At 39.6% G+C, this 26,934-nt stretch overlaps 1 protein-coding gene across 1 annotated transcript in view; it reads right to left on the bottom strand.

The window, feature by feature from the left end:
- The window catches only part of PIP4P2 (phosphatidylinositol-4,5-bisphosphate 4-phosphatase 2), a 33,269-nt gene extending 7,630 nt beyond the window's left edge, over positions 1 to 25,639 (bottom strand). Inside the window, exons 1-4 of the mRNA XM_033125776.1 lie at positions 25,445 to 25,639; positions 12,303 to 12,451; positions 8,584 to 8,690; positions 7,421 to 7,544 (exon numbers count right to left, since the gene is read on the bottom strand). Of these exons, the coding sequence (XP_032981667.1) occupies positions 7,421 to 7,544; positions 8,584 to 8,690; positions 12,303 to 12,451; positions 25,445 to 25,550 (486 nt within the window). The 5' untranslated portion in view covers positions 25,551 to 25,639. The remainder of the gene's footprint in view (positions 1 to 7,420; positions 7,545 to 8,583; positions 8,691 to 12,302; positions 12,452 to 25,444) is intronic.
- Between the last annotated feature and the right edge of the window lie 1,295 nt (positions 25,640 to 26,934).

Here is a 26,934-nt window from a genome sequence, read left to right as displayed (position 1 = left end):
TTTAAAAATGCCTTTCTCACTTTTCACCTCGTTTGCTTTTCTATAAACTTTCTTGTAAGGTATACATTTCCTTTATAGTTTTAGGAGACTGCATTTAAGTACTTGAGGAGTTTTGTCACCAAAACACTTTTATTTTATTAGAAGTAACTTTGTTCAGGATTTCAGGTCACTCATTTCTCTTTTCATAAGTTTCCAATTCTAGGTATAATGGGGCTTCAATAAATTATACAAATTCAAATGTTTTCCACACAGTAAGAAGGTAACTTTCAGAATGTTATCTGATGCATGATTTTTTAAAAAGTTTTTTTTCATGATTAACTTTAAAATAAATAAATTAGAAATAAAATGATACATGAATCTTCATTCTCCTTTCACAATAATTATTTTTCAACATCTGAGAATGCCAAACCAAGGCTACATGTTTTATAAGCAGCAATAATTCTGTCTTCTAGTACTTAGTTTGTAACAAGTCAATTTATTTCAAAATTTACTCTTAATAATAAAAATGCTAGAATTAATGTGCTAAACAGATGCCTATAGAATTTCTACAGAGATTGGTACAGAATATTAAGAAGTAAAGAATGTAGAAATCTTATTGGACACTTTTGTATGTTTTTGTAATTTGTTTTAGGATAGTTGCTGAACTTACCATGTCATTTCAAATATTATTTATAACAAATTTTAGTTTTTCATAGTTAAAATAAGCAAAGTGACAGAGGAGGCAATCATGAAACCCTTGAGCGAAGAGGAACTCAAAATCCAAGCCTGAAGGCTCATACGTTGGCACAGGAATTACAGAATGTTAGATGACCACCCTAAGGAGATTTTGTAGTCCAATGTTATATAATAATGTTCATTTCAGCAGTAAATGCATGTTTAATGCAATTATAACTGACAAACAGCTACGACTTTACTGTGTAATTAGTAAATTATCTATCCAGCAACAAAACACATCTGATTTTGTTATTGCCAAGTACTCACTTAAAAGCAGCAAATGAAGAACAGAAAAGCGTCTATCACTAGAAATAATTTTGTCATGCTCTATTCAGATGAATGCAAATACTTGCACTTCTGAAAGAAAGTTGGCCTAGAAAGGCAGCTGACTCACTACTGTTTTCTTATCTAAAAATGCAGCTTCTGTGCTCTTAAATTTTTATTGCAAGACCTTGAAGTTTCAATTGGTAATATACAAAAAAATATATCTATTTTCTATCACAAAAATGAAAAGCAACTTTTCTAAAACCCAATCATTTTTAGTAGAGGTCCTCAAATATTTGACTGACTTCTAACCATTCTATGTAACTAAAGATATAAACTTAGTTTTTTCAAGATACCATCTTAAAATCAATCTTAGAAAGCTCATAAGAAAGTATTTAGCTATTGCTAAAAACTAGACTTCTGATAGTACCCTACTGGGTTTTATTTTTTAATGGATACAATAAACAACTAGTGTCATCACTTTGAAGTATGTTCAAGTTAAAACTATTGTCACTCTTGGCTAGGGTACCAAACCATATGTCCCTGTATCCAAGTAAAGATAATCTGACCCTGTCAGGAAGTACTTCATTGGCCCACTTCAGGGCAAAGTTTGAGCCATCAATTATGATTCAGGCATACATTATAGGTTGTGTTAGTTTTCATGTAAGAATGTCAACCGACCAGTCAGACAATGAAACCCAGTTGTCTTAAGAAACTTCTTCATATTCATGCCGGACTAGCTGAAGCCTACGTATTCCCTTTATTCTTCTGTAAAATTATTTTGTAAGCAATTTCCCCAAGACACTACTCTAGCTACACGGTCCCCACAAAATGGTTTGGAGGTTAAAAAAAAATGTTTGGATATTAACAATGATGCATATAGTATAAGTAATAAAAAATAAACCTATAAAAATTTTTGTTTAATTTTTTTTATCCTAGCAATTCCCAATGACCATGGAACTCCTTACTCACATGCCATTTGTTATTATCCTATAAAATAAGTATTCTATTGAATACCCTTTGTAAAACACAAATGTAGCTTTTATAAACATTATCCATGGTTCCAGCCAGGCTGTGAAATGAATATTGTGAATTCCTAGCATTATAACATTGATAAATCAAAAAATGTAGTTGAGGACACAGTCCATTATACTGTTCTGTTATCTCAGTCCATGTAAATAACTCTCGGGGGTCACAGTATTCTAATAAAGCTTCTCCTCTGTGACCTTTGTAAAAGACATGATGAATATCTTGTAATAGATCATGTTTTCCTCTTTTCATTGATTATAGAAGGGACACAGCTAAAATTCAGTCTCATTTTAACAACTGCAGAGCATTAAATATTACGCATCTTATATTCTCAAACATAACATCATATTTTTTCTGCCCTTTTTTTCATTCTCCAAGATTTTTACATATGTTAGTTTCAATTCCGTTGAACTTTATAACTCATCTCAATTGATTTGGGGCATTGCAATTTGAGGCAAAGACAAGATAGAGAATAAGCAATGAATTATCCTAATAGTTAAAAGCTTGAAGGGCAAAAAACAGACTATAAAGGATATGACTATTCATGATCAGTATAATAAGAATAAGGCAAAGTTCTCAAGTCAGAATTAAGAACTTTGCAGTGTTTATTCTTCATAACACTGAGCATCTGATTAATCTCAAACTCTGAAAAGCAATCACTGTCCTTAGGTACATACTGAACTCCCTTACTCACCAGAAATTGTGTTGTCTAGAAATTTTGAAATCATCTTCAAATACCATATATTCGTCCCAAACACCTTTTTCTGCTGAAGAATTAAAGTTTTTTAAATCATAATTACTGTGCTAACATGCTCACATCATTCACTTGCCTGCACTGAATATTAAGTAAGAAAGAGCCAGTTTTAGAAGTTAGTCTTTGGCTTGCATATTACTTTAGCGATTTTCTTCTAGAGAGGAAAAATCTAAATGTCTAATTTATTTTTAAAAGAAATAATAATCATGTCACATATACATCTAATCTCTCAACTTGGATCATTCTCTATAATTCACTACCAGATAATTTCAAAACGTTAAATACAAACATTTTTAATAGTTGTGTTTGATTTTTTTTCTTCTTCAGTCCGTCATCTACCGTATTATCAGTATGTATGATTAAGTCTCTAATACTTTATGCTATTTCTGACCATGGTCATCACTTTTCTGAATAATAAAAGCCCACTCTCATGCATCTTCAGGCTTGCCCCTGTGTAATCCATTCTACACACAGCATCCATACACACAGAAATCATTGTAAAGCTGTACTACAGCTTTCCATTGTCTTAGAGTACTATCACTTCCTTTAGGCTAGGTATTCGGGTATGTGCACTAAGAACACTGTATTTTGTTACTCTAGTCTAAAAACCTTTCATGTAATTCTTGTTTTAAATGTCTTTCTCCTCCTATTAGATTAGAAAAGCCCATGAGGGCAAGGACTGTGACTTCCAGTTTCCCCAGTAGTTAGCCCAGTGCGTGGTACACACTCAATATGTATTTTTGAAGAAATGAAATCAGCTCACTTATAATGTGGCTACAAAGACAATCCATGGCAAGGACTTGGAGTATAAAACACAGCTGGGAAAAATGCAAATGTAAGGTAATTATGGAGAGGAGCTCACTGAAGTAAGTGGAAAGAAATCTATTTTGAAGATCTTAAAATGGTATTTCAAAATATAATTAGTTTACATATAAGAAAGAAAACCATATATATTTAACATATATTTAATTTAGTCAAAGTACTTGATATGTATCAATATCTACTGTGTATTATTCTACATTAAATCAATATATGATTTCTTTTTTTTTTAAGATTTTTTTTTTTTTTATTGGGGAAGGGGAACAGGAGTTTATCGGGGAACAGTGTGTACTTCCAGGCCTTTTTTCCAAGTCAAGCTTTTGTCCTTTCAATCTTAGTTGTGGAGGGTGCCGTTCAGCTTCAAGTTGTTGTCCTTTCAGTCTTAGTTGTGGAGGGCACAGCTCAGCTTCCAGGTCCGGTTGCCGTTGCTAGTTGCAGGGGGCGCAGCCCACCATCCCTTACGGGAGTCTAACCTGCAACCTTGTGGTTGAAAGCCCGTGCTTCAGCCAACTGAGCCATCTGGGAGCTCACTGGCAGCTCAGCTCAAGGTGCCGTGTTCAATCTTAGTTGCAGGAGGTGCTACCCACCATCCCAGCGGGACTCGAGGAATCGAACTGGCATCCTTGTGGTTGAGAGCCCACTGGCCCATGTTGGAATTGAAGTGGCATCCTTCGGAGTTAGGAGCACAGAGCTCCAACCACCTGAGCCACCGAGCCGGCCTTATATGATTTCTAAAAAGATATTTGTTAACTACACCCACAAAGTATATCCTTTAATTTATTTATTTAATCGCTGAATTAATCAATAACACATAAATGCAAGGAAGAAAATTCAGCTTGTCCTGCCCGACCAGAAAATTCCCAGCAATTCTGGCTAGAAGCAGAAAATTAAATAAATAAATGCATGCATTTCCATTTACTTGACCAAACCTGACTAAAATGATAGTAAATTAAATTTAAAATTTATAATAAGCATATTTGTCCATAAAGACAAAGAATCAGAAAAGAAATGGTCTCAGTTTTTGGACAATGGAAAGCTGATGCAGACTTGGCAAGTGACTCAGTGAAAAGCAGGTGTGTTCACACCAAAGAAGCCAGAACAGCTCAGGGGCTGGGCTGCCGGTATTTTCTCTCACAGTGCATGTTAGGGGTGGAGATGACAACAGGTTGTAAGCCCTTCTCTCCACATTGCAAAATCAGAAACCTTTCCTTCCCTGACATATGCAAGAGAAGAGTGATTCCTTCTGAAAGGAAATCGGACTAGAGAGTTTGTGAACTTAAGAACATTGGGCACAGCAGAAGGCGAGAATACAACAGCATTCTACAAACATAGGAATTAAGTTACAGTCAAAACAGAGGAGGAGGCCTGCGCCCTATTACCCGTCTTAGCTCCTCGAAAGCTGTCATACAAGCACATCCCTCCCAAGAGATCGAGGGTTTGCTCCACAGAGAAACTTACCCTAAAAAAGAGACCTATTGACAGGAATCATTGACAATTCTTCAACAAGGGAGAAGGAGAGGAGGGGAGGGGTAGGGGCAGAGGGAGGGAGGAGGAGGAGAAGTTTAACTGCTGCTGCATGCACAGAGGCTCCAGTGATTTACCCTCAGATATGAGTCAACTTTTCAGTAAAACCTCAATAACAAAGGAAAACAAATAGAAAAAGAGTGGAGAAAACAGATAAGGCATGAAAAGGAACAATGTCTCAGAAAAAATATAAGTAATAGCTTCAGAAAGATGCTATAAAGAAGAGAATGTTCTTTAGAGAAAGAAAAGTTAATCAAGGGCAGCTGAGTGGCTCAGGTGGTTGGACCGCTGTGGGGGGTGGGGGGAAAGAAAAGTTAATCAGAAAACAGGGAAACTCTTGGAAATTAAAAATTAAGTTATATTATCTGAAATTAAAAATTTGATTTAAATTTAGAAGATATAGATGAAGTTTCCCAGAAAGTATACAGCCAAAAGGGAAAAGAAACTGTAAAAAAGAGAGTCAGTTCAGGTGATCTGTCAGGAAGATTCCTAGAAAAAGGGAACAAAGCAAATGGCCTGGGCTATAAGAGGGCCCACTGAGGACACGGACAATGAGTTTACACACACCCTCTCCAAGGCACATTCGAATGTAATTTCAAAGAATTGGAGAAAATAAAAGAGGAAAAGGAATATAAAGAGGAAATAAGGTCACACAAAGGATCAGGAGACAGAACAGCAGTTCAATTTCTCAACAGTGGAGCAAAGCCTTTTAATTTTTGAGAGTAAACAATTGGCAAACTATGATTCTAAATCTGAACAAATTATAAAGTGAATGTGAGATAAGACTGAAAACTGTTTAAGAAGTAAAAGGGCTCAAATTTATTTCCCTACATCTTTTCTCAGAAAAGTACAAGAGGATGTACTCCACTGAATGAGCAAACCCAGAGCTGTGAGGATGGCATCCAACACGGAAGACAGGTAAAAGGAATTCCTAGGCTAATGATGAAGAGAAGTCCCAGGAGGACAGCTGTGAGGCAGGAAGCTTAAATGATAGATTCCCCATGATGTGTTTGACTCTATTGAAAGGAATTTTGTAGTCCCATAAAAGAACACGGGAAGAAGTAATGAATTTTACATCGAAAATTAAATTCAAGAGGGAAAGGGAATATTGTTAACAAATTCAACAGAAATTTAAAAGCCATAGAAGAGAGTAATGTAGTATATTACTTGGCTCAGCTGAAATTATAATTTACTTATTAAAAATGTAAACACTAAGTATTAATTGAATAAAATATTATATATAACTCTACTAAGAGTATGGAATAGAGGAAAGGAATGTGAGTAGAGGCTGGGGTGGTAGGAGTCCTAAATCCTCAATCTGCATTTTACAAGGAAGTGTCTAAAATTGTGTAATCAAAAAGAAAAAGGATAAGCAGACAATTTAAACACATGGAAGTAAATATCAGCAGAGCAGCTTCATGTGGAAAGTTTCTGGGAGGAAGTGTTTTGAGGTGAGTTGGATAAAGAGATGACCACCATTTTCCCATAATCCTTGAGTCCTATTTGACATTTGAAATCATGTTCCTGAATTGCTTTACTAAAAATAAAAATTGGAAGAAAAAAAGAAAATCTTGAAGACTTTCTTAAGCTCGTTGACTCGGTAGTGACAGCAGGTCTTGTTTACAGACCACTGGGACCTCGCTCTGCCCACTCTGCCCACAAGCATACTTGGGAGGGTTCTTTAATGCTCAAATTCCAGGGAAACCTTTTTGTCTCCCATGAAGGCAAATAACAAAAGAACGCCTGATTTTACTCTTCCTGGCAGTCTAAGTAATCATGAAATTAACTTTTAAAAATCAAACTTACAGGTAAAGTTAAGAGTAGTAAAACTCATAACTCTTGCTCATATCAAATTACTTATACCTGTTTTTCAGCTAATGGTTTATCTAATTAACGATGCCACAGTTAATTTCCTTTCCTCTTAATTTAATTGTTTTAATCAGATAAATTCTTGTAAGTTATAAGTGTTTTCTGAATCTAAAAATCCCACGCTCTGCACTCCACCAAGGAGGTGAGGGCGGTGCTAAGATCTGCCACTCACTAAACCGAGGGGAAAGGGTGCAGTTTCTCATTAGCCTACCCAGAGAGGCCCCGTTTTGCAAATGAAAGAATCAGAGGATGCACCTTTTATGTAATTCACAAAAGATGCAGTATATCCTAGCTGCAGCTCTGATTAGCTGTCTTTGTCAGAAAGGCTCTATTTTAGTCTTTCGATCAGTTTGCACTGACAAAACTGTAAGACTATGAGCAGTGGTCCAATCCACACCATCACGATATACATTTACAGATTGATGTCACAAATGTCTGCTTACTTACCAGGAATGTGTTTCCACAGTGCCCACACACGACCCTTGTACCTTCTGGCTGGATTGGCAATGCAGGTTGAGCTGGTTGTTCTTCAGAAATAAGCATTACTGGGCCAAGGTTAATTATGCGTCTACTATGGAAAGAGAAAGGAAACAATTTCATTTTCCCACCAATGGACTGAGGGCAAAACCTGCGACGTATGTCAAAAACACAGAATACAACACTGAAAATAGGTTATACTTGTTTTATGAATCAAGTGTCCGGCTTTGGAGCCAAAATCACAGAAAGTAGCAATAGTCTGTATTTTAAAAGCAAAAATAATGAGTCATTGTAAATTTGGGATGGAAACCACATATTATATAGTATTGGTCCTAATCAATGACCTTGGGAAGCACTTAATGCCATTTGCAAGTTCTTATAAGATCAAATCGGAAAATCATTCTTCTCATTCCCTATCTAGAAAGACAACTTGAGTTTGGTAGTTTGAGAATACTAAAAACATTAAAATATTCCACATCACCAAACGTGTGTGCCCAGAAGATATCAAAGTGCTAAGTCACAACCACAGTTCCCCTAGGGGGCTGGAATTCCTTGATGTCTATGTAGTCTGAGTTGGACAGGAAGGAAAATAGGGGAGCTCCTTTCCTTTCAGACAGGATTGCAAACGAGTCATGTACTGGTTAAAAAGTCAATAATCACAAGAAAACAGAGGTAAGGACTTGAGATCCTATCTGAGCACATCCCTGGTGGTATCTGCACTGGCCAGTAGCTCCAGAAGTTACTGCAGAGATTTTGCTCAGCAGAGACCATGCAGTGCACAGTGAGGTGCACAGAGATGATTTAAAAACCTCTAGGTTAAGATGGACTGCATCACTAGTAATTTGTTATTTTTTAATAACTTCAATGAGTCACTGACTGACTACATAGCATGAAGAACTTATATAACATCAAGAAAACTTCCACCGCTTGCTCAAGAAGAATATTATATCTTAAAAATACCCGTGACCAGTAATTTCAAACTAAGCATATCATTCCTTTCATAAAGAAAAGTAATCTAGGTCCTGTAATTACTATGAGTACAAAGACTGTTTAGAACAAAGCCTGGCATATCATAAGCCTTTAATAAATACCTGTTGAATAAACAAATGAATGAATGAATCTTTATCTCTTACCAGTTGGGTCTCGGACATCCTATTCGCCGAGATGTGTCCTTACAAATGAGGAGACAATTACAAGGGCATCTAACATATTTCTTTCCTGTTGGTGGATTTTTGATTGGCTAGATAGATAAGGGAAGAAAATGCAAACATAGCAAATTAACCGAAGTACAGACTGCCAAAGCTTATTTGTATATAAAAAAGAAATGATTCTTTAAAACTAAGGCTAGTGCTACCAAAGTACCGTTTAAGGAAAAGGGCATCATAAGTGCTTTTAGTTAGCTCAAATGTTGGCAAGAACTCAATGAAGTTTTGGGTGCTGTAGAGTTTTAATTATGAAGGGTAGTTAATTTGTACAGGCCTTTTAATGCGGAAGGAATGTTTAGTGCACACCAAGAGTTGTTTGCCTTTAAAGTTCACAAGACAAGGTCATCTCCTTCAGTCTTGCCAGGTACAAATATTCACTGAGCATTCTTGCACCTGTCTGAGAAGGCTGGGCTCAATAAGAATAGTGGGCGAGGAGGAGTATAGCACAACTTTGAACTTTTCCTAACCTTTACTCAGTAGAAGAAATGATTAATTGTATGACAGCTTTTAACTTAAAAAAACCCAAAAAACAAAAAAACAAAAACTCAAGATACCTCCTCATGCTTGCATGTTTTCTTTAATTTTACAATCAATTTAAAAGTAAAACTAAATAGCACCAAAGAAAGCACTTCTTTCAATAACAGGACTTAAGCTTCTTAAAGTAAATAACCTATGATGCATTGAGCAGAACAGAACGTCACTCCTGTGGTATGCCTGCCAAAAATATGTAGCCTGAATGTAATCATAAGGGAACATCAGATACACCCAAATGGAGAAATATTCCACAAAATATCTTGCCTGTACTCTTCAAAAAATGTCAAGGCAAAGATAGAGACAGACCAAATTTCATATAAAGGGAGATTAAAGAGACACAATAACCAAATGCAGCGTGTAATTCTAGACTGACTCCTAGACCAGATTTTATTTTTAATGGAACAACTGGAGAAACATGAATTAGGTCAAAAAATTAGAGAACAGTATTTTAACAATGTTGATTTCCCTCATTTTGTAATTGTACTGTAATTGCATAAGTAAATGTCTTTTTTCTTTTCTTTCTTTTTATTTTTTTTAAAGACATTCACACTAAAATGTTTAGGGGTAGAAGAGCACCATGTCTATAATTACCTTAAAAGTTCCCTAAAAAAAAAGAACTTATTTAGAGAAAGAAAGCTAACGTGACAAAATGTTAACATTTGGGGACTGTGCATGAATAGCCTATGAGAATTCTCTGTACTACGTAGTATTATTTTTTGTAAGTCTGCAACTTTTTTTTTTAAAGATTTTAAAAAATTTAAGTAAACACCCTTGGCAGAAATATATAAAAGTTAGCAATAAGCCACCGATAACTTACTAAACTCTATTATCGAGAAAAGCTGAATATCTAAACTGCACAAACATCCAGAATGTTTTGCTATATTATCTAAAGTATCACAAAAACCAGAATTTGGCTTAATTTTTGCATCCCCAAATTCTCCCATTAAGTAAATGTGTGCTTGCAAATGACAAGGTTTGTTTTTATATTTTATTCCTACCTCACTGCTAGACCCTAGCTCCTCATTTGTAAAACAAGGCGAATGAATGAACTACAAGATTTCAAACACTGGTCCCCGAGCCAGTCCCAGAGCTAGCCCATGCCTCGTCATGCCTGGTCCTCAGTGAAATCGGGGCAGGGATGTTGCCCTGATGCGCACAGTTTCATATTCTTACTTGGCAAAATAAACTCGTTATGTGGCAGGCACTGTGCTGGGCACTTTACCCATCCCCAAAAACAACCCCAGGAAGTAGGTACTGTTAGCATTTTAGCACTTGACACGAGGAAACCTCAGTTTAGAGACGTGTCCAAGTTTATACAGATGGTAAGTAGAAGAGCTAGGACTCAAACTCCACTCTATCAGCCTCCAAATCCCAGACTCATTATCAGTTCTGTAGCCAAGTAACTCCACTCTTTCTCCAGGACTTCACAAATTTTCCATTAACTTGTCCTGGAGACCGCTTCTCCTTTAACCCTAAATTCTGTATTCTCTAAATCTTGGTAAAATGTATCCATATTTACACACATACATACACACACACCTTACTTCCCTTTCCAGTTCTATTTGGTTGGTATAAAAGTAATTGAGGTTTAAAAGGTTAAAAAATTGCAAACACCGCAATTACTTTTGCACCAACCTAATATCTACTGAAATAAAAAGGACTCTTACTAGCCTTGGATTTGTTTTGTGTTGTGTTGTTATCTGGTTGTTTTAGTCCCTCTCCACAGGAATGTCAGGCTCCTCTCAGAGGTGCCCAGGAGAATGGATACACTGATTCCCAGGGTGGCTAACATGAGAACGCATCACAGTAAGAGCGAGTGAGGGACATAAGAAAACTGTTCTGTAGGACCCTAGTCCATTACAGCCATATACTACTTGCTTGTGAAATTGTTTTAATCCCCACAGCAAACCTGTGATACACTGCTGACAAAGACAGAATCCATCTCTGAATATAAATCTACTGTATCTCACAAAACAGTAGAAAAATAGGAGAATAAAGATCACTAATATCAAATCCAAGGAAACCGTAAGTCACTGCTATTTTTTAAACTACTACTCATGTCTAGCATCTCTTATTAGCTTGCCAACTCAAAAAAGAACCCTAAGGAAGTTAATGCTAATTAAATACACTAGTAAGTGTTCAACTAAAAAAAAAAAAAAAGCTGGTTTTATAGGTATCACCTATCTAAACAATAAAGTTCTCCAAATGATGTCCTTTATAGAAAAATAGATTTACAATGAAATATATTGCTTCATGAGTAAGGTTTCATTTTATGACTTTTATATAAAACATATAAAGCCCAGTATCTTAGAGACACAATAATCCCTGACTTTTTTTAGACTTTTCTAAAGAATAATAAAATATAAACAACAAAAATTAACATTCAATTGCAAATTATGAGAGATTGCCATTTAAAAAAATTAAGCGTAACCATGAAAGTAGAAATATATTTAATCTAAGCAGTATACATACACATTAGCAGTTTATTACTTGAAACTGTTTTACTTAAAGTTAGTTGATCTTCCCAAAGTTCATTTAAAAAATGTGCCCTTTAAATTTTTTGAACATTTCACTAAAGCAACATCAAGCAAATGAAATAAAATACCAAGCTACTTGTAAACAATATGGCACAGATGTCAATAAGAAACGTATGATCACAAACGCCCAGAAAAACCATAGTGACATCCTATAGATATAAAAAAAAGTTTAAATAATTTTCACATTAAGTACAAAGTCCACATTTGTAGTGAACCTCAGTATATTTTCATTTCAGTGAGAACTATAATGGATTTCATTGTGATGTGGATAGACAATGAAAATAATTATAAATATTTTTCAGTCTCGTTCAGTCTCGTTTTAGAAAGTACAGAGCCAAATGGCATTAAATTTAAATTTGCCATGAAATTTTCACAGTGAAGTTAGCTATAAACTCCCGGAGGCTACGTTGTGTGTTAAAAGAGAAGCAGGCAGAGTGAAGAAAGAAAGGATAAAAAAAATGTGCCGTATCTGTGTCCGGCCACATCTACGTTTAAGTTACATTACTGGAGTACTTCCTTTAGGGAGAAGATGTCAGACAACAATGGATGCTTTTATTAATGGAAATCACCACTTACCGTAGCTTCATTGCAAACTGTGCACTTAACCACATGCTGGTGAAGCTTGCCATCCAAATTGATTAGAGACTGGCACACGCGGCAGTTTATTACTGGAATACCACTGGCGTCTGGACTGGCAATGGCTGTGTATGGTGGTGGGAGTTCCGCTGAAAAGGCATTAGTCACTGAATCAGAGTGTCACAAATATGATGGCTGGTTTGAGCACATAAGTAATAGAAGTAAATAAGAAACTATCAAAATTTTCCCATTCTTTTAGTTATGTTTTTAAAGCTAGCCAACTTAACCTACTTTCAGAACAGAAATGCACATGGGACTATCGTGTGAAGTAGACTAATTCCTAAGTCTGATAAAGTCCAAATCATGTTTGCCACAGTGAACCCCAATGACCCAGTTCCCTTTACTAACCTATACCCAAAATTGCCACTCCATTCCTGTGTGTAAATTCATAGAACTTGTAACAAGAAAGTGATGATTGATGTCTACAATAAAAATCTCACACTAAGGATCTGACTACAAAGAAAGAGAAATAGTCAATGAAAGCAAAATTTTTAAATAGCATATGTACATACACATGAATTGTATACTATGTTTCCCTGAAAATAAGACCTAGCTGGACAATCAGCTCTACAGCGTCTTTTGTAGCAAATATTAATATAAGACCTGGTGTTGGTCAAGCAGAGATAAAAATGAATCTAGGAAAACTAAACTCATCAGTATGGAACAAAACTAACTGTAATGGAACCATGCTAATTTCAGACACAAAACAAAAACAAATTTAACAATTTTTATTCTCCAATTCTTACTTAAATTAAAAATTTAAGAATTTCACTAAAATATGGGTAAAAAAAATATGTCTAGAATCCAGTTTACGTTCTCCAAAAACAAAAATTAGGAAATAGATGAAACTTTCAAGAGTAGCAAAATGTTGATAATTGATGGTTACGATGACTTAGAAGGTCACTTTGTTCATCATACTCTTGTGTTTGAAGATTCCCAGAATATAAAGATATACACACCTACCAGTTTTCGAAAGTGCTAAGGCTGACTAATTAGATAAAGGGCCCAGTTTCAGAATCATGTTTATCTACCTGAAATATATGCTTTCTGTGCAAGCCTGAGGAGAAGAATCTAGATACACTACTCCATAACGGGGTTCTGGGCGACTGCCTAGGCCTGTCCCATAGCTACTCAGGCATAAGGAGATGAGGAGGCCTTTGATTCTAAGGTGTTGTCCTACGACGTCTAGAAAGGACTAAACCTTAACACATGATTGGAGCCCACAAGAGAACTGGTATTCAAGGGGCTTCTGTGACACTAAAAAGCACTCATAGTACAATAGCTAATCATGAAAAGAGCTATTTTTGAAATAGAGATTTTCTATCCACTGGATTGGATTCTGAACTCTGATATTTCAAAATGAGTTAGAGCATAGCTCATTGTGGTATGTTTAAAATCCACATTTACCACTTGGTATCATCACGGTTTATCATGTAGACTGCTTCAGTCTTGCAAAAGGACTAGCAACAAGTGTTATTCATTCAAATGATCCATAACAAGGTGAATTTGTGCAGCAGCGAGGCTCTGAGAGGCCACTCTGAGTGATAACACACACGGTTCTGGGAGGCTTCCACCAGAGCACTGCCAAACACTGAACTTGAAAAGCAGCTACAGATGTCTTAAATTATAAAAGTAGCTTTAAATCCTTAAAAGAGTTTGAGCTTGATCCAAAGAGATCTGTAATGTATTAATCAAGAAGACAAAAGCAGGTTAGAGTAGCAGTGAGTCAACAGTAGACTTGAGCCCTTGCAAACTGCAGGTAAGTTGATCAGCCACACACCTCACCTGAAAATCAGGACAGGATGCCTGCTTTGTAATGATTAGGAGCATAGCGTTACCGATCAAAGGAGTTTCCTCTCTTGCTTTTCCCTTGAATTGTAAAGTAATGTGAAGTAGTTTTCCTATAATTCCAGGTCTCTATCTTACACAGTGTGGTAGAAATGTAAAGACAAGAGGATTTCACAAATAAAACAAGTGAATTGGTGGTGAGGGAAGGAGGCCGCGTGTTGCAACTACACAAAAGGACAGTGAAACCCAGGCAAAAAGCTTTGCTCAAAGAGAAGGTTTCCATGGTTGATCTTAAGAAGCCACTGAAGTGCATCAGAGCCAGCAAAACCCTGAGAATTTATCCTGAGATCTGCACTACATCATTTTTGATCTGCCTAAAAGGAACAGCCTTCAGTAACAGAAGTATAACCAAATCTACTCTCGGGAAGCGGAGGGAGGACTATAAATCTAAAATGGGGGATATTATGAATAACTGTGTTGTACACCTGAAACTAGTGTAATGCTGTATTTTAATAAGACTCTAAAACAATGAAATGGGGAGATTATAAATCCCATGAGGCCAGAGTCATACCTGGGTTGCTCAGGACAGATTCACCACTCTTGCAATAGGGTCTGGTCTGTGACAAATGCTCACTAAACACTTAAGGAATGGAGGGGTGAACGAGTGAATAAATGAATGCATGACTCACTGAAGTCTATCAGACACATCTGTTTCTCTTGGGAAAATGACACCACATGACTGCCACTGTCCTCACAGAGAAGCTCAGGTCCAAGCTGGGGAGTGCAGTGTGACTGACACCGAGGCTCTTTCCTGCAGACGACCCTCCCCAGATCCTGCACTGAGTGAGGTGAGGCAGCAGGGGACACTGGCCTGGCCCAGCAGAAGAGTGGAATCAACGTAAGAGATCAATAGTGACAGATGTGGCCGCTTAATGGCTCCACTGAACAAAGCTTTCAGGCCTTTCATTGCAATTTTCTGCCCATTACTTCAGCCCTAAGCTGATTTAGATATTTCTGTGATGTTTACCCAAGAAGACCTTACAACTCCATCTCCTCTTGTAAGGGACTTGGAATTCCAGATATTTATTCCACAGTTAGTAGCCTACAGTAATTAGCAACTTACAGAGTGTTCATTTTGTCTCTTTTCACGGTAAAACAGCAGATCACCACTATTGTGCCTATTTTACATTTCTGCCCTGCACAAAAAGTCCAGTCATCTCAGAACTAGGGAGAATTAGATATTAAAAGTCACAAAAATTCATTTTGAAAGTTTTCTTATTTAAACCAATAGTTGTTTTCTTTATGGGGTTTGCCCAAACAAAAAATATTTTTTTCTCCATGTGAGCAGTATTGGTTAGAGCATTAGTCCTCAATCCTGAAAACAATCCCTCAAATTTTCAGAATTGTACAAATTCAAACATTGTTAGAAATTCAAACAATGTTTGGAATTAAACAGTATAATTTCTCTATCTTTCAGAAGAGAAAACTGAATTCCAGAGAAGTTTTGAGTAGACTTCTCCAGCCACCTCTGCAAAGCTAAGAGCAGAGCCTCTCGGAGGCGTCTGCACAAGAGCAGCACCTCGTCTGTCTTATTGCAAAAATTTAGTGCAGGGACAAGATGGAAGGACTAATGAGGGTTCTGCAGAAACACTTAGGGAAGAGTCAGATCTGAGTTAAAGAGGTGGGGGGGACGGGGAAGAGTCAGGGAAGATAAAAAATAGAACAGAGTATGAAAATACAATCAGTTTTATAATAAAAACTTCATAGAAAAACCGAGACTTGTAAAAGAGACAAGATGAAAGAATATGGATCTCAAGGCATCCATAACTGTCTTCCTAAAACACTCTGCAGGAATCGTTATTATTCTGTAAACCCACAAGTGATCAAATTACACTTTCCATCACAAACATCAACTGGATTTATCTATTTTATGGCAAACAGCCTCTCCATCCTGCTAATTCATCTTGGTGTATTAATCCAAGCTTCATATTTTACCAGATATAGCCTCCAGCATTTGAAAGGCTGAAATTGTTTTTGCTGGGTATCAGACTTCTTTTATCTCAGCTATTCCTTTATAAGTCTCTTCCATGGCAATATTTTCCAGTTTAATTCACTTATTTCCACTAATACACTGTTTATGCCTTCAGGCCCTTGACCAAGGAAGATGTATCAAAACTGACAAATGACATCAGATTAAAATGCGAAGGTTACTTTAGGACATTATGATTATAGGTTGAGCAAGAAAAGCACAAAGGACCAGCCTGTGAGGAAGGCCCTGGCTTTCTCCTCCTGAGGGTCTGGGTGGACAGTAGGGGCTGGGAACAGTGAGCTTTGCTGTGGGGCAAGGAATTCTACTGTGAAACCTCCACACTGCAGTTCAACAAACACCGAGAAAGACAAGACTACCTTGAGTTCCTCCCCCTCTGAAACCAAAGTTCTCCTGGAACCATGACACCTCAGAAGAAGCCTGAGGCTGAAGCCTGATGGGAAGTTAAATGTGCTAGTTATGAGGTGACCGACTGTCAGTTCCAATGCCACCCATGCATGCTGCCTTGCGGGGCTGGAAGTCTGCACACCACATCCTGGCTTTGCTAGCTGGCTGCAGGCTGTATTCTGCTAATAGGAGGTGATGAAGGGGCCGGCAAGGTTGGAGGAGGAAGAAAGGACTTGCGGCCCTTTCCCCAGGTGTACAAAGTCCTTCTCCAGAGCTGATACTTCAGCAACAGCTGGCTGGTGCCTCTCAGACGTCATGTCTCAGTTCCACAGGGCCCTGCCTCTAAATTACCAAACTTCAATAACTCCAATCTCTTCCCTTGTTCTCCCCGCACCAGGGGTGGCAGCTGATCCTGGATCTGGTCCCACATGACAGCTTAGGGTAATATTTTCACCTTTTAGTTACCTGATGAACGACTTTATACCTAATTAACAATTATTTCTATTTGATTTTATTGTGTGGTTTCTACCTTCAGGCCCTAACTGATTCAAAAACTTGAACCAGGAGTAAGCCCTGGAAACAGACCGTCAGAAATGGGACTAGAGGAGCAGGTTTGGTCACCCCCTGGGCTTGAACGCAGTGCTGAGCTCCTTCCCCGGTGGGACATGGTGTGGTAGTAAGTGACGGCATGCAGTGGCCTCCTGACAAATCACTGTCCCTGGAGGTGACTGTCATGTTTGCGGCCCCTCACTTGACCATGATGGCAGCAATAATTACTGTATGGACTGTGATGTGGGCAGATTCTCATGGATGCACCGGGGCCCTTACAGAAAGAAAATGAGAAGGTCTCAGATGAAGTCACAGTCACAGAACCAGAGAACTTCAGTCACAGCCCTGAAAGTGTCACTTATTTCTAATCGTCACAGAGCTTATCTTGCTGGAAATAAAACACAAAATGGAATTGTGTAGACTGCAAAATTATAATATCAGTTAAATCCACACTCTTGCCATGTCTCTCATGTACAAGGTAGGAAGCTGACTGCAAAGGAGTGGGAATCTGAGGCTTGGAATGGGGCCACCTGGTTGAAGCCAAACAGAGCTGAGAATCTTAACCCGAGTCACTTGTGAGTGGAACGCAGCTTGTGTCCTCTGGTGTCTGAGGGGACAAATCTTGCCTCACTCGAAAACTCTGTAATAACCTCACCTGAGGCAGCTGTCTTACAAAAAGACAGCCATTGTCCGTAAGGCCCATTGTCTTGTCAAGACCCATAACTAGGATCAGATCTCCACATGCCCCAGGAGGACAAGTACAAGTGTGACTCAAGAAGCAGCAGCCGATACAAGAGAATTGCAAAGTTTGGATATGATACATTGTAAGATTCCTGGAGAATATGTGTAGGAGCAGATCCTCAGGGCTTGCATCAAAGAGGATGAAATGTCACACCGAGCGGAGCCAAGTTCATAATATGGGGCACTTGCCAGATGGTCTGCATTCGATGTTTGTTTTGAATCTGGAAGGAGCTCAATCAGCCTACTTGTTGGGTGATGACACCGGCCTTACATTTAATGAGGCTGAGATGTCAGAGCGTCCCTAGCATGATGCAGAAGCAGCTATCTAAGGCTTAGGGAGTTAGAAATGCTGGAGTGAGTTCATCCTGTGAACCCTGCATAGCACGCCCCCCTTCCATCCCAAGAGGACCCAGTGGAGACTCCTTTCATCGGGCATGGACACACATGACAGGGGAATGCATGCGTCAGCTGTGTGGCTGTCCTCCGCAGCCAGGCACTGCAGGATGGGACACCTCCACTGTGACGTGCTGCTTGACTTCAGTGGGCATATCGGGACACCAGGGGAACAGAAGCTGCATGGCAGCACTGAAAAGCCAAAGACAAGGTGGAGCCATTGATTATAATGGGAAAGAGTCAGTGTTAGAGAACAAGGACCCTTGGCTAACTGAAAGGAGCCTAGGATAGAAATGGATGGGTAATCTACAAAAACGTTACTTTCTTCTAGTAAAATAGAAATATGTAGGTCTTATAACCAGAAACCTGACTTGAGTAGTCACAGTGGAGAGTCACAAATTTCCATCCGATGCCTAATAATAGCAAGTTCACAGACCCAGGGCACCTTCACGGAAGGGCTGGTTTGTGCCCTTTAGGAACATCTAGCAGCACTGCAAAGGATTTATTGTCACTCTCCAAGCTTTCCCCAAAGAGACCCGAGTCCATTTATCAGGTGACTGTGCACTGGGGAAAAGAAAACATCTACATCTTTCAGGGATTCATAGGAACTGGCTCTGAAATGGTGTTAATTCAGGACTCAAAAATCCACTGTGGACCACCAGTCAGTGGAAGACAGGGGTTATGGCTATCATCACAGAAGAAGGCTTCCCCAGGTCCCTACCCCAGGTCCAACTCAGAATGGGCCAAAAAGATCTGAGGACCCACTTAGAAGGTATCGTCCCAGTTCCTGAAGACATTCCCGGCACCCTCTAACTTCCTCTACCACACTTCCCCTAAATCATCAGGCTCTAACCTCATCCTGTTTTAAAACAGCATGTTTTACATTTGCTGTCCAGGTGCCTGGTACACTCCTCTCCTAAGTCTTCCAACAGCTGATTCTGATTCATTTTTTAGATCTCTAAGCAACTGTCATCTCTGAGTTACCTTTCCTAAACATACTATCTGAAACACTCCCCTGCAGCCAGTTACTCTGTCCTCACACCCTGCTTATTTTCTTCACTCTCTGAAATTATGCAGGTCTCACCAGAATGTAAGCTCCCCAACATCTGGAACAGTATATAATAGGCACTCAAGTATTTGAAAGGATGAAACTGAATGAAACATTTCCTGGTAAACGTTTTAAAGATGCTGGGTAGAGCCAGGAAAAAATGTGGGTATTATGAAGGAATTGTGGAGCCTGACACCTGCCAAATAATGGAACAGGGTTGTCGTAGGATATGGGCTTGCCACAACACTGGAGAACTGGAAGCATACGTACCCCATCAAATGGGACTCTATGTTCCGTTCATGAGGGTGTGGCCTCAGTGACACAGATTTTGATTCTCAAGAGCCACTTTGAGAAAATTCCTGTAAATGAAGCATTTGCTGTAGCACAAAATCAAGCTCCCACAGACCCCACGGCTCAGTAGGGCAGCAGCTGCACAGACCCCAGTTTGCTTCCAGGGGGCTTTGCTGGCATCTCCTTCTGCTCATCGTGACAACCTGCCTTCCATGGGCTTCAGAACCTTTGGCAAACATAGTGAGAACTTCAGTCACACAGTGGGCTGTGTGTGTGGTGTGCACCATCTCTTCCTGACCATCCACAGCAAACCCCAACCTTAACCTCTGCACGGCTGCAAGGAGGGTCAGAGATTTGAGAGTGCCCAAATATAGTCACGGACTCTAGCTCAGTGCAACGGACTGAATGTCTGTGTCGAAATTCCTATGTTCAGCTTCTGACCCCCAATGTGACAGGTTAGGAGGTGGGGCTCCTGGAAGGTGATTAGGACATAAGGGCAGAGCCCTCGTGAATGAGATTAGTGCTCCTGTGAAAGGGAGGGACCCAGAGAGTTCCCTGGCCGCTTTGAAGCATGTGAAGATGCAAGGGGACGCGCAGTCTGCAATCCAGAGGTGCGAGCTCACCAGACACCAAACTGCTGGCACCTTGATCTTGGGCTTCCCGGCCTCCAGACTGTGAGAAATAAACGCGTGTCATTTAAGTTGCCCAGTCTACAGTACTCTGTCTGTCACAGCAGGCTGAATTAAGTCACTTGGCAAAACTCTAGTCTAGTGCAGCTCATAGTTCTAAGTGAAATTAGACTTTGTCATATTTTAAACCAAGGTACCATTTCTAACTTTAGATTTCTTCAGATAGCGAACCTAAGAGGATGGCTAAAATTATACCTTATTTACTGTACAATTTCTAAGAAGTACAAGAGTACATATTAAACAACTTATCTCTCAAACCAAGAGTCAATTTATTTTCTATTTGCACTGAAAACATTTCCTCAAGCAATTTCAAATTTATACATTTTTTAAAAAACAAATCAAAGGTAAAAAGGAAATGACAATGCCTTGTAAAACACAATTATGTTTCATAGGAAATCAAAGTGTGTTTCAGAATAAAGAAATATTAGCTTCTTCGCTGAAGTTGTTTTAAGGTAATTTTACAATTAAAATAAACGTATGTTAGAATATTACATTCAATTGAAATGAATTGTTCAATTCTTTAAAAAGGACTTAAATATAAACATATAAATAATTCTAAGGTCACTAACGATCCCCAGGACACTAAGTTCAAAAGATATTTTTTACTCCTGATCTATCTGCTCTTTCTTACAGCTTCTGACGTTTGGCTATTCCTTTCCTGAACTTTCCTCCCCCTTCATTCTGTGATGTTACATCTCATGGCTGTCCTCATACCTCTGGGAAGCTATTTTTCGGTCTTTTGTAGGCTCATCTTCCTCTAACTAGTCACTGAATGTGGGAGTTTCTCAAAGCTCTGTCCCAGGCTCTGTCCTCTTCTTACTGTAGTCTTTCTCCCTAAGTGGTGTCATACAAATCTTCCCAAACCTTTCCAAACGTTGGCACACAGAGAAAGTGATAGTATTTGTATCGCTACTGAGATGGAGGCAACTGGCCTGAATGCTTTCACTGCTCCAAGGACTAAGGATAATCAGTAACGTAACACACGTACGTTGTGTTTGCACGTCCGTGGTCACGGGTGGCGCCTTGGGAAGCTGTGAATCAACACCCATGTTTTCATCTACTGCCATATGCAAATACAGTTTTATATTTTCAGCCCAAGATCCATTTCTCAGCCCTACACCTACAGATCCAATTGCCTATCTGACATCTCTTCTTGGATATTTGAAAGCATCTTAAATGTATCATCATGTCTAAACTAAGCTCATGAGCTGTGTTCCCCAACAGTTGGTCCTCTTCTGGCATTCAGGCAATCACACCACCAGCTGTGGAAGCCAGAATTGTAGGAGATATCCTTGCCACCCGCCTCTCCCTCCCCCGTCCCATCTACCATCACGCCCTGTTCAAGTTACTTCCTGAACATCAGGCCATCTCTGTACCTCTACCAGCACCTGAGTCTAAGCCATCATCACGGTTTATCAAAGTTGCTTGAATCATTCCCGTAGCCATTCAAGTCATCTGCTCTCATTCACTCTTGCCTCCTAAATTTAAATCTTTAATCTATAGAGTGATGTTAAAAAAACAACAATAGAAATCTAAGCAAAACATCCCCTTGCTTAAGGCAAAGTTCCTCAGCGTGGCCAACAGCTTGCTGCACGGACAGATTAACAGGTATTGCTCTGGTCATCAGCCACTGCAGAAGAAATCACCCAAAACTTAGTGCCCAGGACAACAACCCACTATTACTCTTACGTTCTGTGGATTGTTCACCTCACCTAGAACCTATCACGTGTGGGCAGTAAGAATATGGCTTGGGATGGGGTCACCTGAAGGCTGAACTGGACGGGGCATCCAAGATGGCTTCCTCACACTCACATCTGAAGGCTGGTCAGGCGCCCATCTCCACGTCCCTCTCCATGTGGCTAGTCAGGGTTCTTCAAAGCAGGGTAGTCTCAGGGTACACAAACCCTCACATGACAACTTACTTTCCTTGTAAAGAGTAGGCTTTACAAGAGACAGAAGCAGCAGGTGCAAGACCTCTGTCACCACTTCTGTGACCAAGTCCCCAAAGTCATGCAGCTCTGCTACCTTAGTCTGAAGGTCAAAGCTGAATCGCAGGGTCACCCAGATTCAATGGGATGCTCTATCCAAGGGCCCCAATAACCAGGAGGCCCTCAGGAGGGGAGGAGGATCTGTGGAGAACGTCACCACACTCACCTCTCCAGTCCCTCTCTGCAGCCAGTTCCCCACTGTGGTCCTGCGTTAGCTGCCCTGGCCATCCTTCAGGTTCTTAGCCTGCTAAAGGATTTTTCTTTTGCACACACAGTTTGCTTTGCCTAGAATGTTCTTCCAATCCCCACTTTGCCAAGTGTTAGGCCTCATCAATAGCTGTTCCTGGCTTCCCAAACCAGAGCACGTCTTTTTACTACACACCCCCTCCCACAGCACTGAGCAAATCACTCACACTCTCTTCCTCCCCAGCACACCTGCATTTGTTTGAATGATTATATAATTTATGTGTCAACGTCCCACACTTTTGCTGTATCCTACCAATAAAGTTAACAGACGTATAAAGAAATCAATTAAATATAACCAAATTGTGTAAATTTTATGGTATTTCTTCCAATCTCTTTTCAAGTAATACTAAAACTGTCTGAGTTTACTTTCTATGCCGTAGTACAGCTGACAAGTGTAAAAAGTGGGGCACCGTCGTCAGCAGAGCAGTGACCCCCTCCATGGAGGAATCCAGTACTGAGAGTGAGGACCACTGGCAGCATTCCACTTAGAAACCCAGGTGGGTTGTTGCACAGACCACACTTGATTTGCACTACGCTAGAACCAGGTGCAAAATAGTAATTGTTCCCCACTACATCATCAATAACCTACAAATAAATACTCCACCAACTTTCTTCATACAATGGAAAATTTCATCTTGGGGTAGGAGCTAACATTCCTGTTCTTAGAAGGTGACACAGAGAGCAAAGGGTTAGATTGGAGAAAATATTTGATAGTTATGGCTGTTAAGTACTTAAGAAAAAGTCAATTAGAAACGGTACCATAAACCAACACTCATTATCAAAAAGTACCTTCTATTTCTGGTCTTTTGAATCCTTAGCCTCAATTCTAATTGTTGTCAACTACTGAAAACCGATGGTCTGGTGACAGTGTTTCTTACAGGTTGATTTAATTCAGCCATGTGTTTACTCATTTTTCTCTTCCCAGTACAACATGGGCTCCGCAGGGCATAGGTTTGGTCAGTCCTGTGCACCGAGATCAGCCTCTGGCACATTGTGCTGCCCAGTGAATTTCTAAATGAGTGGCAAGTGGTGTTCCAGAATCAGAACTTGTGTATTCCTATTCCTCATAATATTTATGAAGATACTTATTTTTTATTTATTAAGAAAAGGTATTCTGTCAAAATGCAAAAAAAAAAAAAAAAAAAAAAAAAAAAAAAAAAGCCTTTACTTCTCATTTAAGCTTCTAACTTCCTAGGCATCATGCCATATAAAATTAATGTTTCTAATTATCTAATCTGTCTAAGTTCTTTGGTTATTAAAAGTTTTCTGAAATGAAACTTCTTTGTGTCTGTGGCTAAACTGTAACTTGTACCTTACTGTGTAGCAATATTACCAGACTAAACAAATATATGACAAATGATGAAGTCTACAGGCAGATCTGTGCATATGACCATTTAGTGGAATAATTTAGCCACTATTTAATTTAAAAAAACAGAAACGTAGGTGCAACATAGAGGGCATGAAAATCTATTATAAGAAAATTGCTTAAATCCAAATTCTGCCTCTTAATAAACTATCAAATATTGTGTCTTAAAAGGGTGAATTGATAAAGTTGAGGCATTCATTGCTAAGTATTTAATCCTCTTCTATACCATAAAATTTATATAACAGTAAAATATTAATATCAAATTTGCCCACCAAGGGAAATTCTCCACCTGGTATCCTCTGATGCCAGTTTAATGCTGACAAAAAACGCAACTTGTGTGTTTTCTGTGGGTGAATCTGTTCCATTTCGCACCTCATTTCTCACTCATTGATCACACTGAATTATTCACAGGTAAACATCTTTTTCCTTTGTCCTGCATCTTGTTAAGTGTGGATTAAGGTCTCAACTGCTGCTTCTCAAGTTATAATGTTCTTAATGAAAAATATTAAGTACTAGACAAGGTCAACGTGCTCCACAGCTGCTCCAATTTCTAAACCTTGAATTTAGAAAAAGTTGTGTACAAGTATCATGATCTGCCCATATTGTCAAAAGCATTAACGTTGCTTCCTTGGGTTTTTAAACATTTCTCACCTTCAGCTAAAAAAAGAAGGATGCACTTAAGCTACATTTGCAAGTGCCATATCTGACCAATGTTTTCAGTACTCTTAAGTGGTTTTTTTAAAGTCTTGCCTTCAGTTTTCTATAACTTCTGACCCCACCTTATTTCTACTACAGGAATCCACTAAAAGGCTTAGAACAAAGATCTTTTTAATAAATTTAATAGTTTCTTAAATAGATCCCCCTTTCTTTCTCCAAATCCCGTTGCTAACAAATCTTTTTGGAGTCAGTCTTGAGAAGAAAAATATAGAAATACATGCAGTATTAACTTTGGCTAGTTTTTAGAAGTTAATTTCAATCTCACCTAGATATGCATCAAAAATATCCCTTCTGATTTCTCATCATTCACATCCAAAGCTAACACATACCGCTTACAAGCAGGAGAAATAAGGAAGGGCAGAAATTTCAGACATATTAGGAATACTGATTATTCCTTCTGGTAAAGCAATTTCAAGATTGAACAGAGCACTGGTGGGTGAACAATAGGAGATGTATATTTTCCAAGCTAAACCTTTTCAAGGACAGACGCCAAGGTGAGCAGGACTCCGGGTCTCAGCAACCTGAAAGGATCTGCGAATGATCGTGAAAGATGAGCACCACCTCCCAGCTACACCTGGGTCTGCCGTAAAACAGCGAAGCCCGGCGTGTGTGATTGCAGTCATGTTCTGCAGCCCTGGGTGAGAACCGGTGAAACACGCGCACATGCACCACACCCCACAAAGCCCTGCAGCGAAGCTCCCAGCAGGCAGGCTCCGAAGGAGCCGGCATCCCCGTACCCCAGCCGAGCGAGCTCGGGTCCGCCTGGAATGGAGCTCCCCTGTTCTTGCCATTCTAGGAGACTCATGACTGGAAAGGTCTGTGTCGGCCTTACCTCCAGGGCTGCTCTCCGGCAGGTACGGTGGGGCGGTGGGAGTGACGTTTCCCGAGTGCGGTGCTGACAGCAGCGGCGAGCGCTCGTCCACCCCGTCAGCAGCCATGACTGCGGCAGCGGACAACCGGGCGGGGCGAGCCAGGCTGCGGCTCCAGAGCGGGCGTCGGAGGCGGGAGGTGTCCGTCACCAGGCCGGGGGCTGGGAGGGGAGGGCCGGGAGGAAGAAAGAGGGGGATAGGGGCGGAGACAGGGGCGGGGCGGGGATAGGGGAGGAGCCTGCGAGGTGACCGGCAGGGGAGGTTCCGCAGGAGGAAGGGGCTACAGCTTTTTCTCCGCCGAGCTCTCGGTCTCCAGCACAGAGAAGAAAGAAGCGTGAGGAGAGCGCTGCAGAGTTAAAGCCGGTGACCTGATTACGGGAACTGCAGCCAACGCCGCCGATCTGAGTGCAGCTCTCCATGGAGGAGGGACTCCTGGCCGTCGCACTTTGCAGCTATTACGTGAAGGCTTATTCTTGCGATCTCAATTCTTTCTTGATGGCTGGTTCTTTTGTTTGGAAATTTGTGAACATCTGTCATCTAAGAAGTAAATTTGTGTTAATTTTTGTTAATTTTTTAATACCTGTTTGGCACTCTAGTAACAGCGTCTTATAGACACGATGCATACCGGTTTACATTTCATTTCAGAAAACAGGTTAACATTTAATTTTGTTTTTGTACCATATTGTCCCTGACATATATACAATAATGAAGTTTATGAACAACATAAGACAAATAAAAACTATTTTCTTGAGATGTTTTCTATGTTTACTGGCCAGATAATTCTCCAGGTAGTCCACCAAAAGAGCGGTTTATTCGGGGGGGGGGGGGGAGGAAAAAAAGCCACCAAGGAGTGTGTGAATGCACACTTGCCGAAGGCTCCAGCAGGCCACTCACTTGACAAAAATTCCCCCTTCCCGGATGGCTTCCCTATTTATTAGCATCCCTCCCCTGGAAGTTACCACAAAGTTTAACAGGAAGTCATGTCTACAGAGTTAATGAGGGGCCCAGCTCCACCCATAGTCCTCCCTGGTGTATGGTTAATCATCTTAAGATGCCAGTTCACTTTTATTGTAAGATTATCTTTCACATGTAAAATTTTAAAAAAAGAAAAAAGCTAGGCACAATTCTTGTCCTGCTTTCTGTGTTTATATATTTCTTTTCTTTGTTTTTGTTCTTTGGTAGTTTGGTAAACTGGTTTTAAAAATCAAAGTTTTGAACATGCCTAGATAAAAACAGTGGGAAAATAGTCACAGTCTCAAACGGTAATTTTTCGGCAGCATTTCTCATTCAACATGTATTATGTGCTTACAGGGTCTACAAGCATGAATAAGGCAGGTCTTGGTCTTCAGATGCATGTGAGATAGCAGAGTCAAAAATAAACCAAAATTGAGGCTGGGAGTCCCAGCGGTAGATATAAAGGGGCATAAGGAAAAGCATACTTTAGACATTTGAA

This window comes from Rhinolophus ferrumequinum, chromosome 14 (assembly GCF_004115265.2).
Source record: "Rhinolophus ferrumequinum isolate MPI-CBG mRhiFer1 chromosome 14, mRhiFer1_v1.p, whole genome shotgun sequence".
Classification (NCBI taxonomy): Eukaryota; Metazoa; Chordata; class Mammalia; order Chiroptera; family Rhinolophidae; genus Rhinolophus; species Rhinolophus ferrumequinum.
The sequence above is the reverse complement of the archived record's forward strand: the minus strand, read 5'-3'. Positions and strand labels throughout refer to the sequence as shown.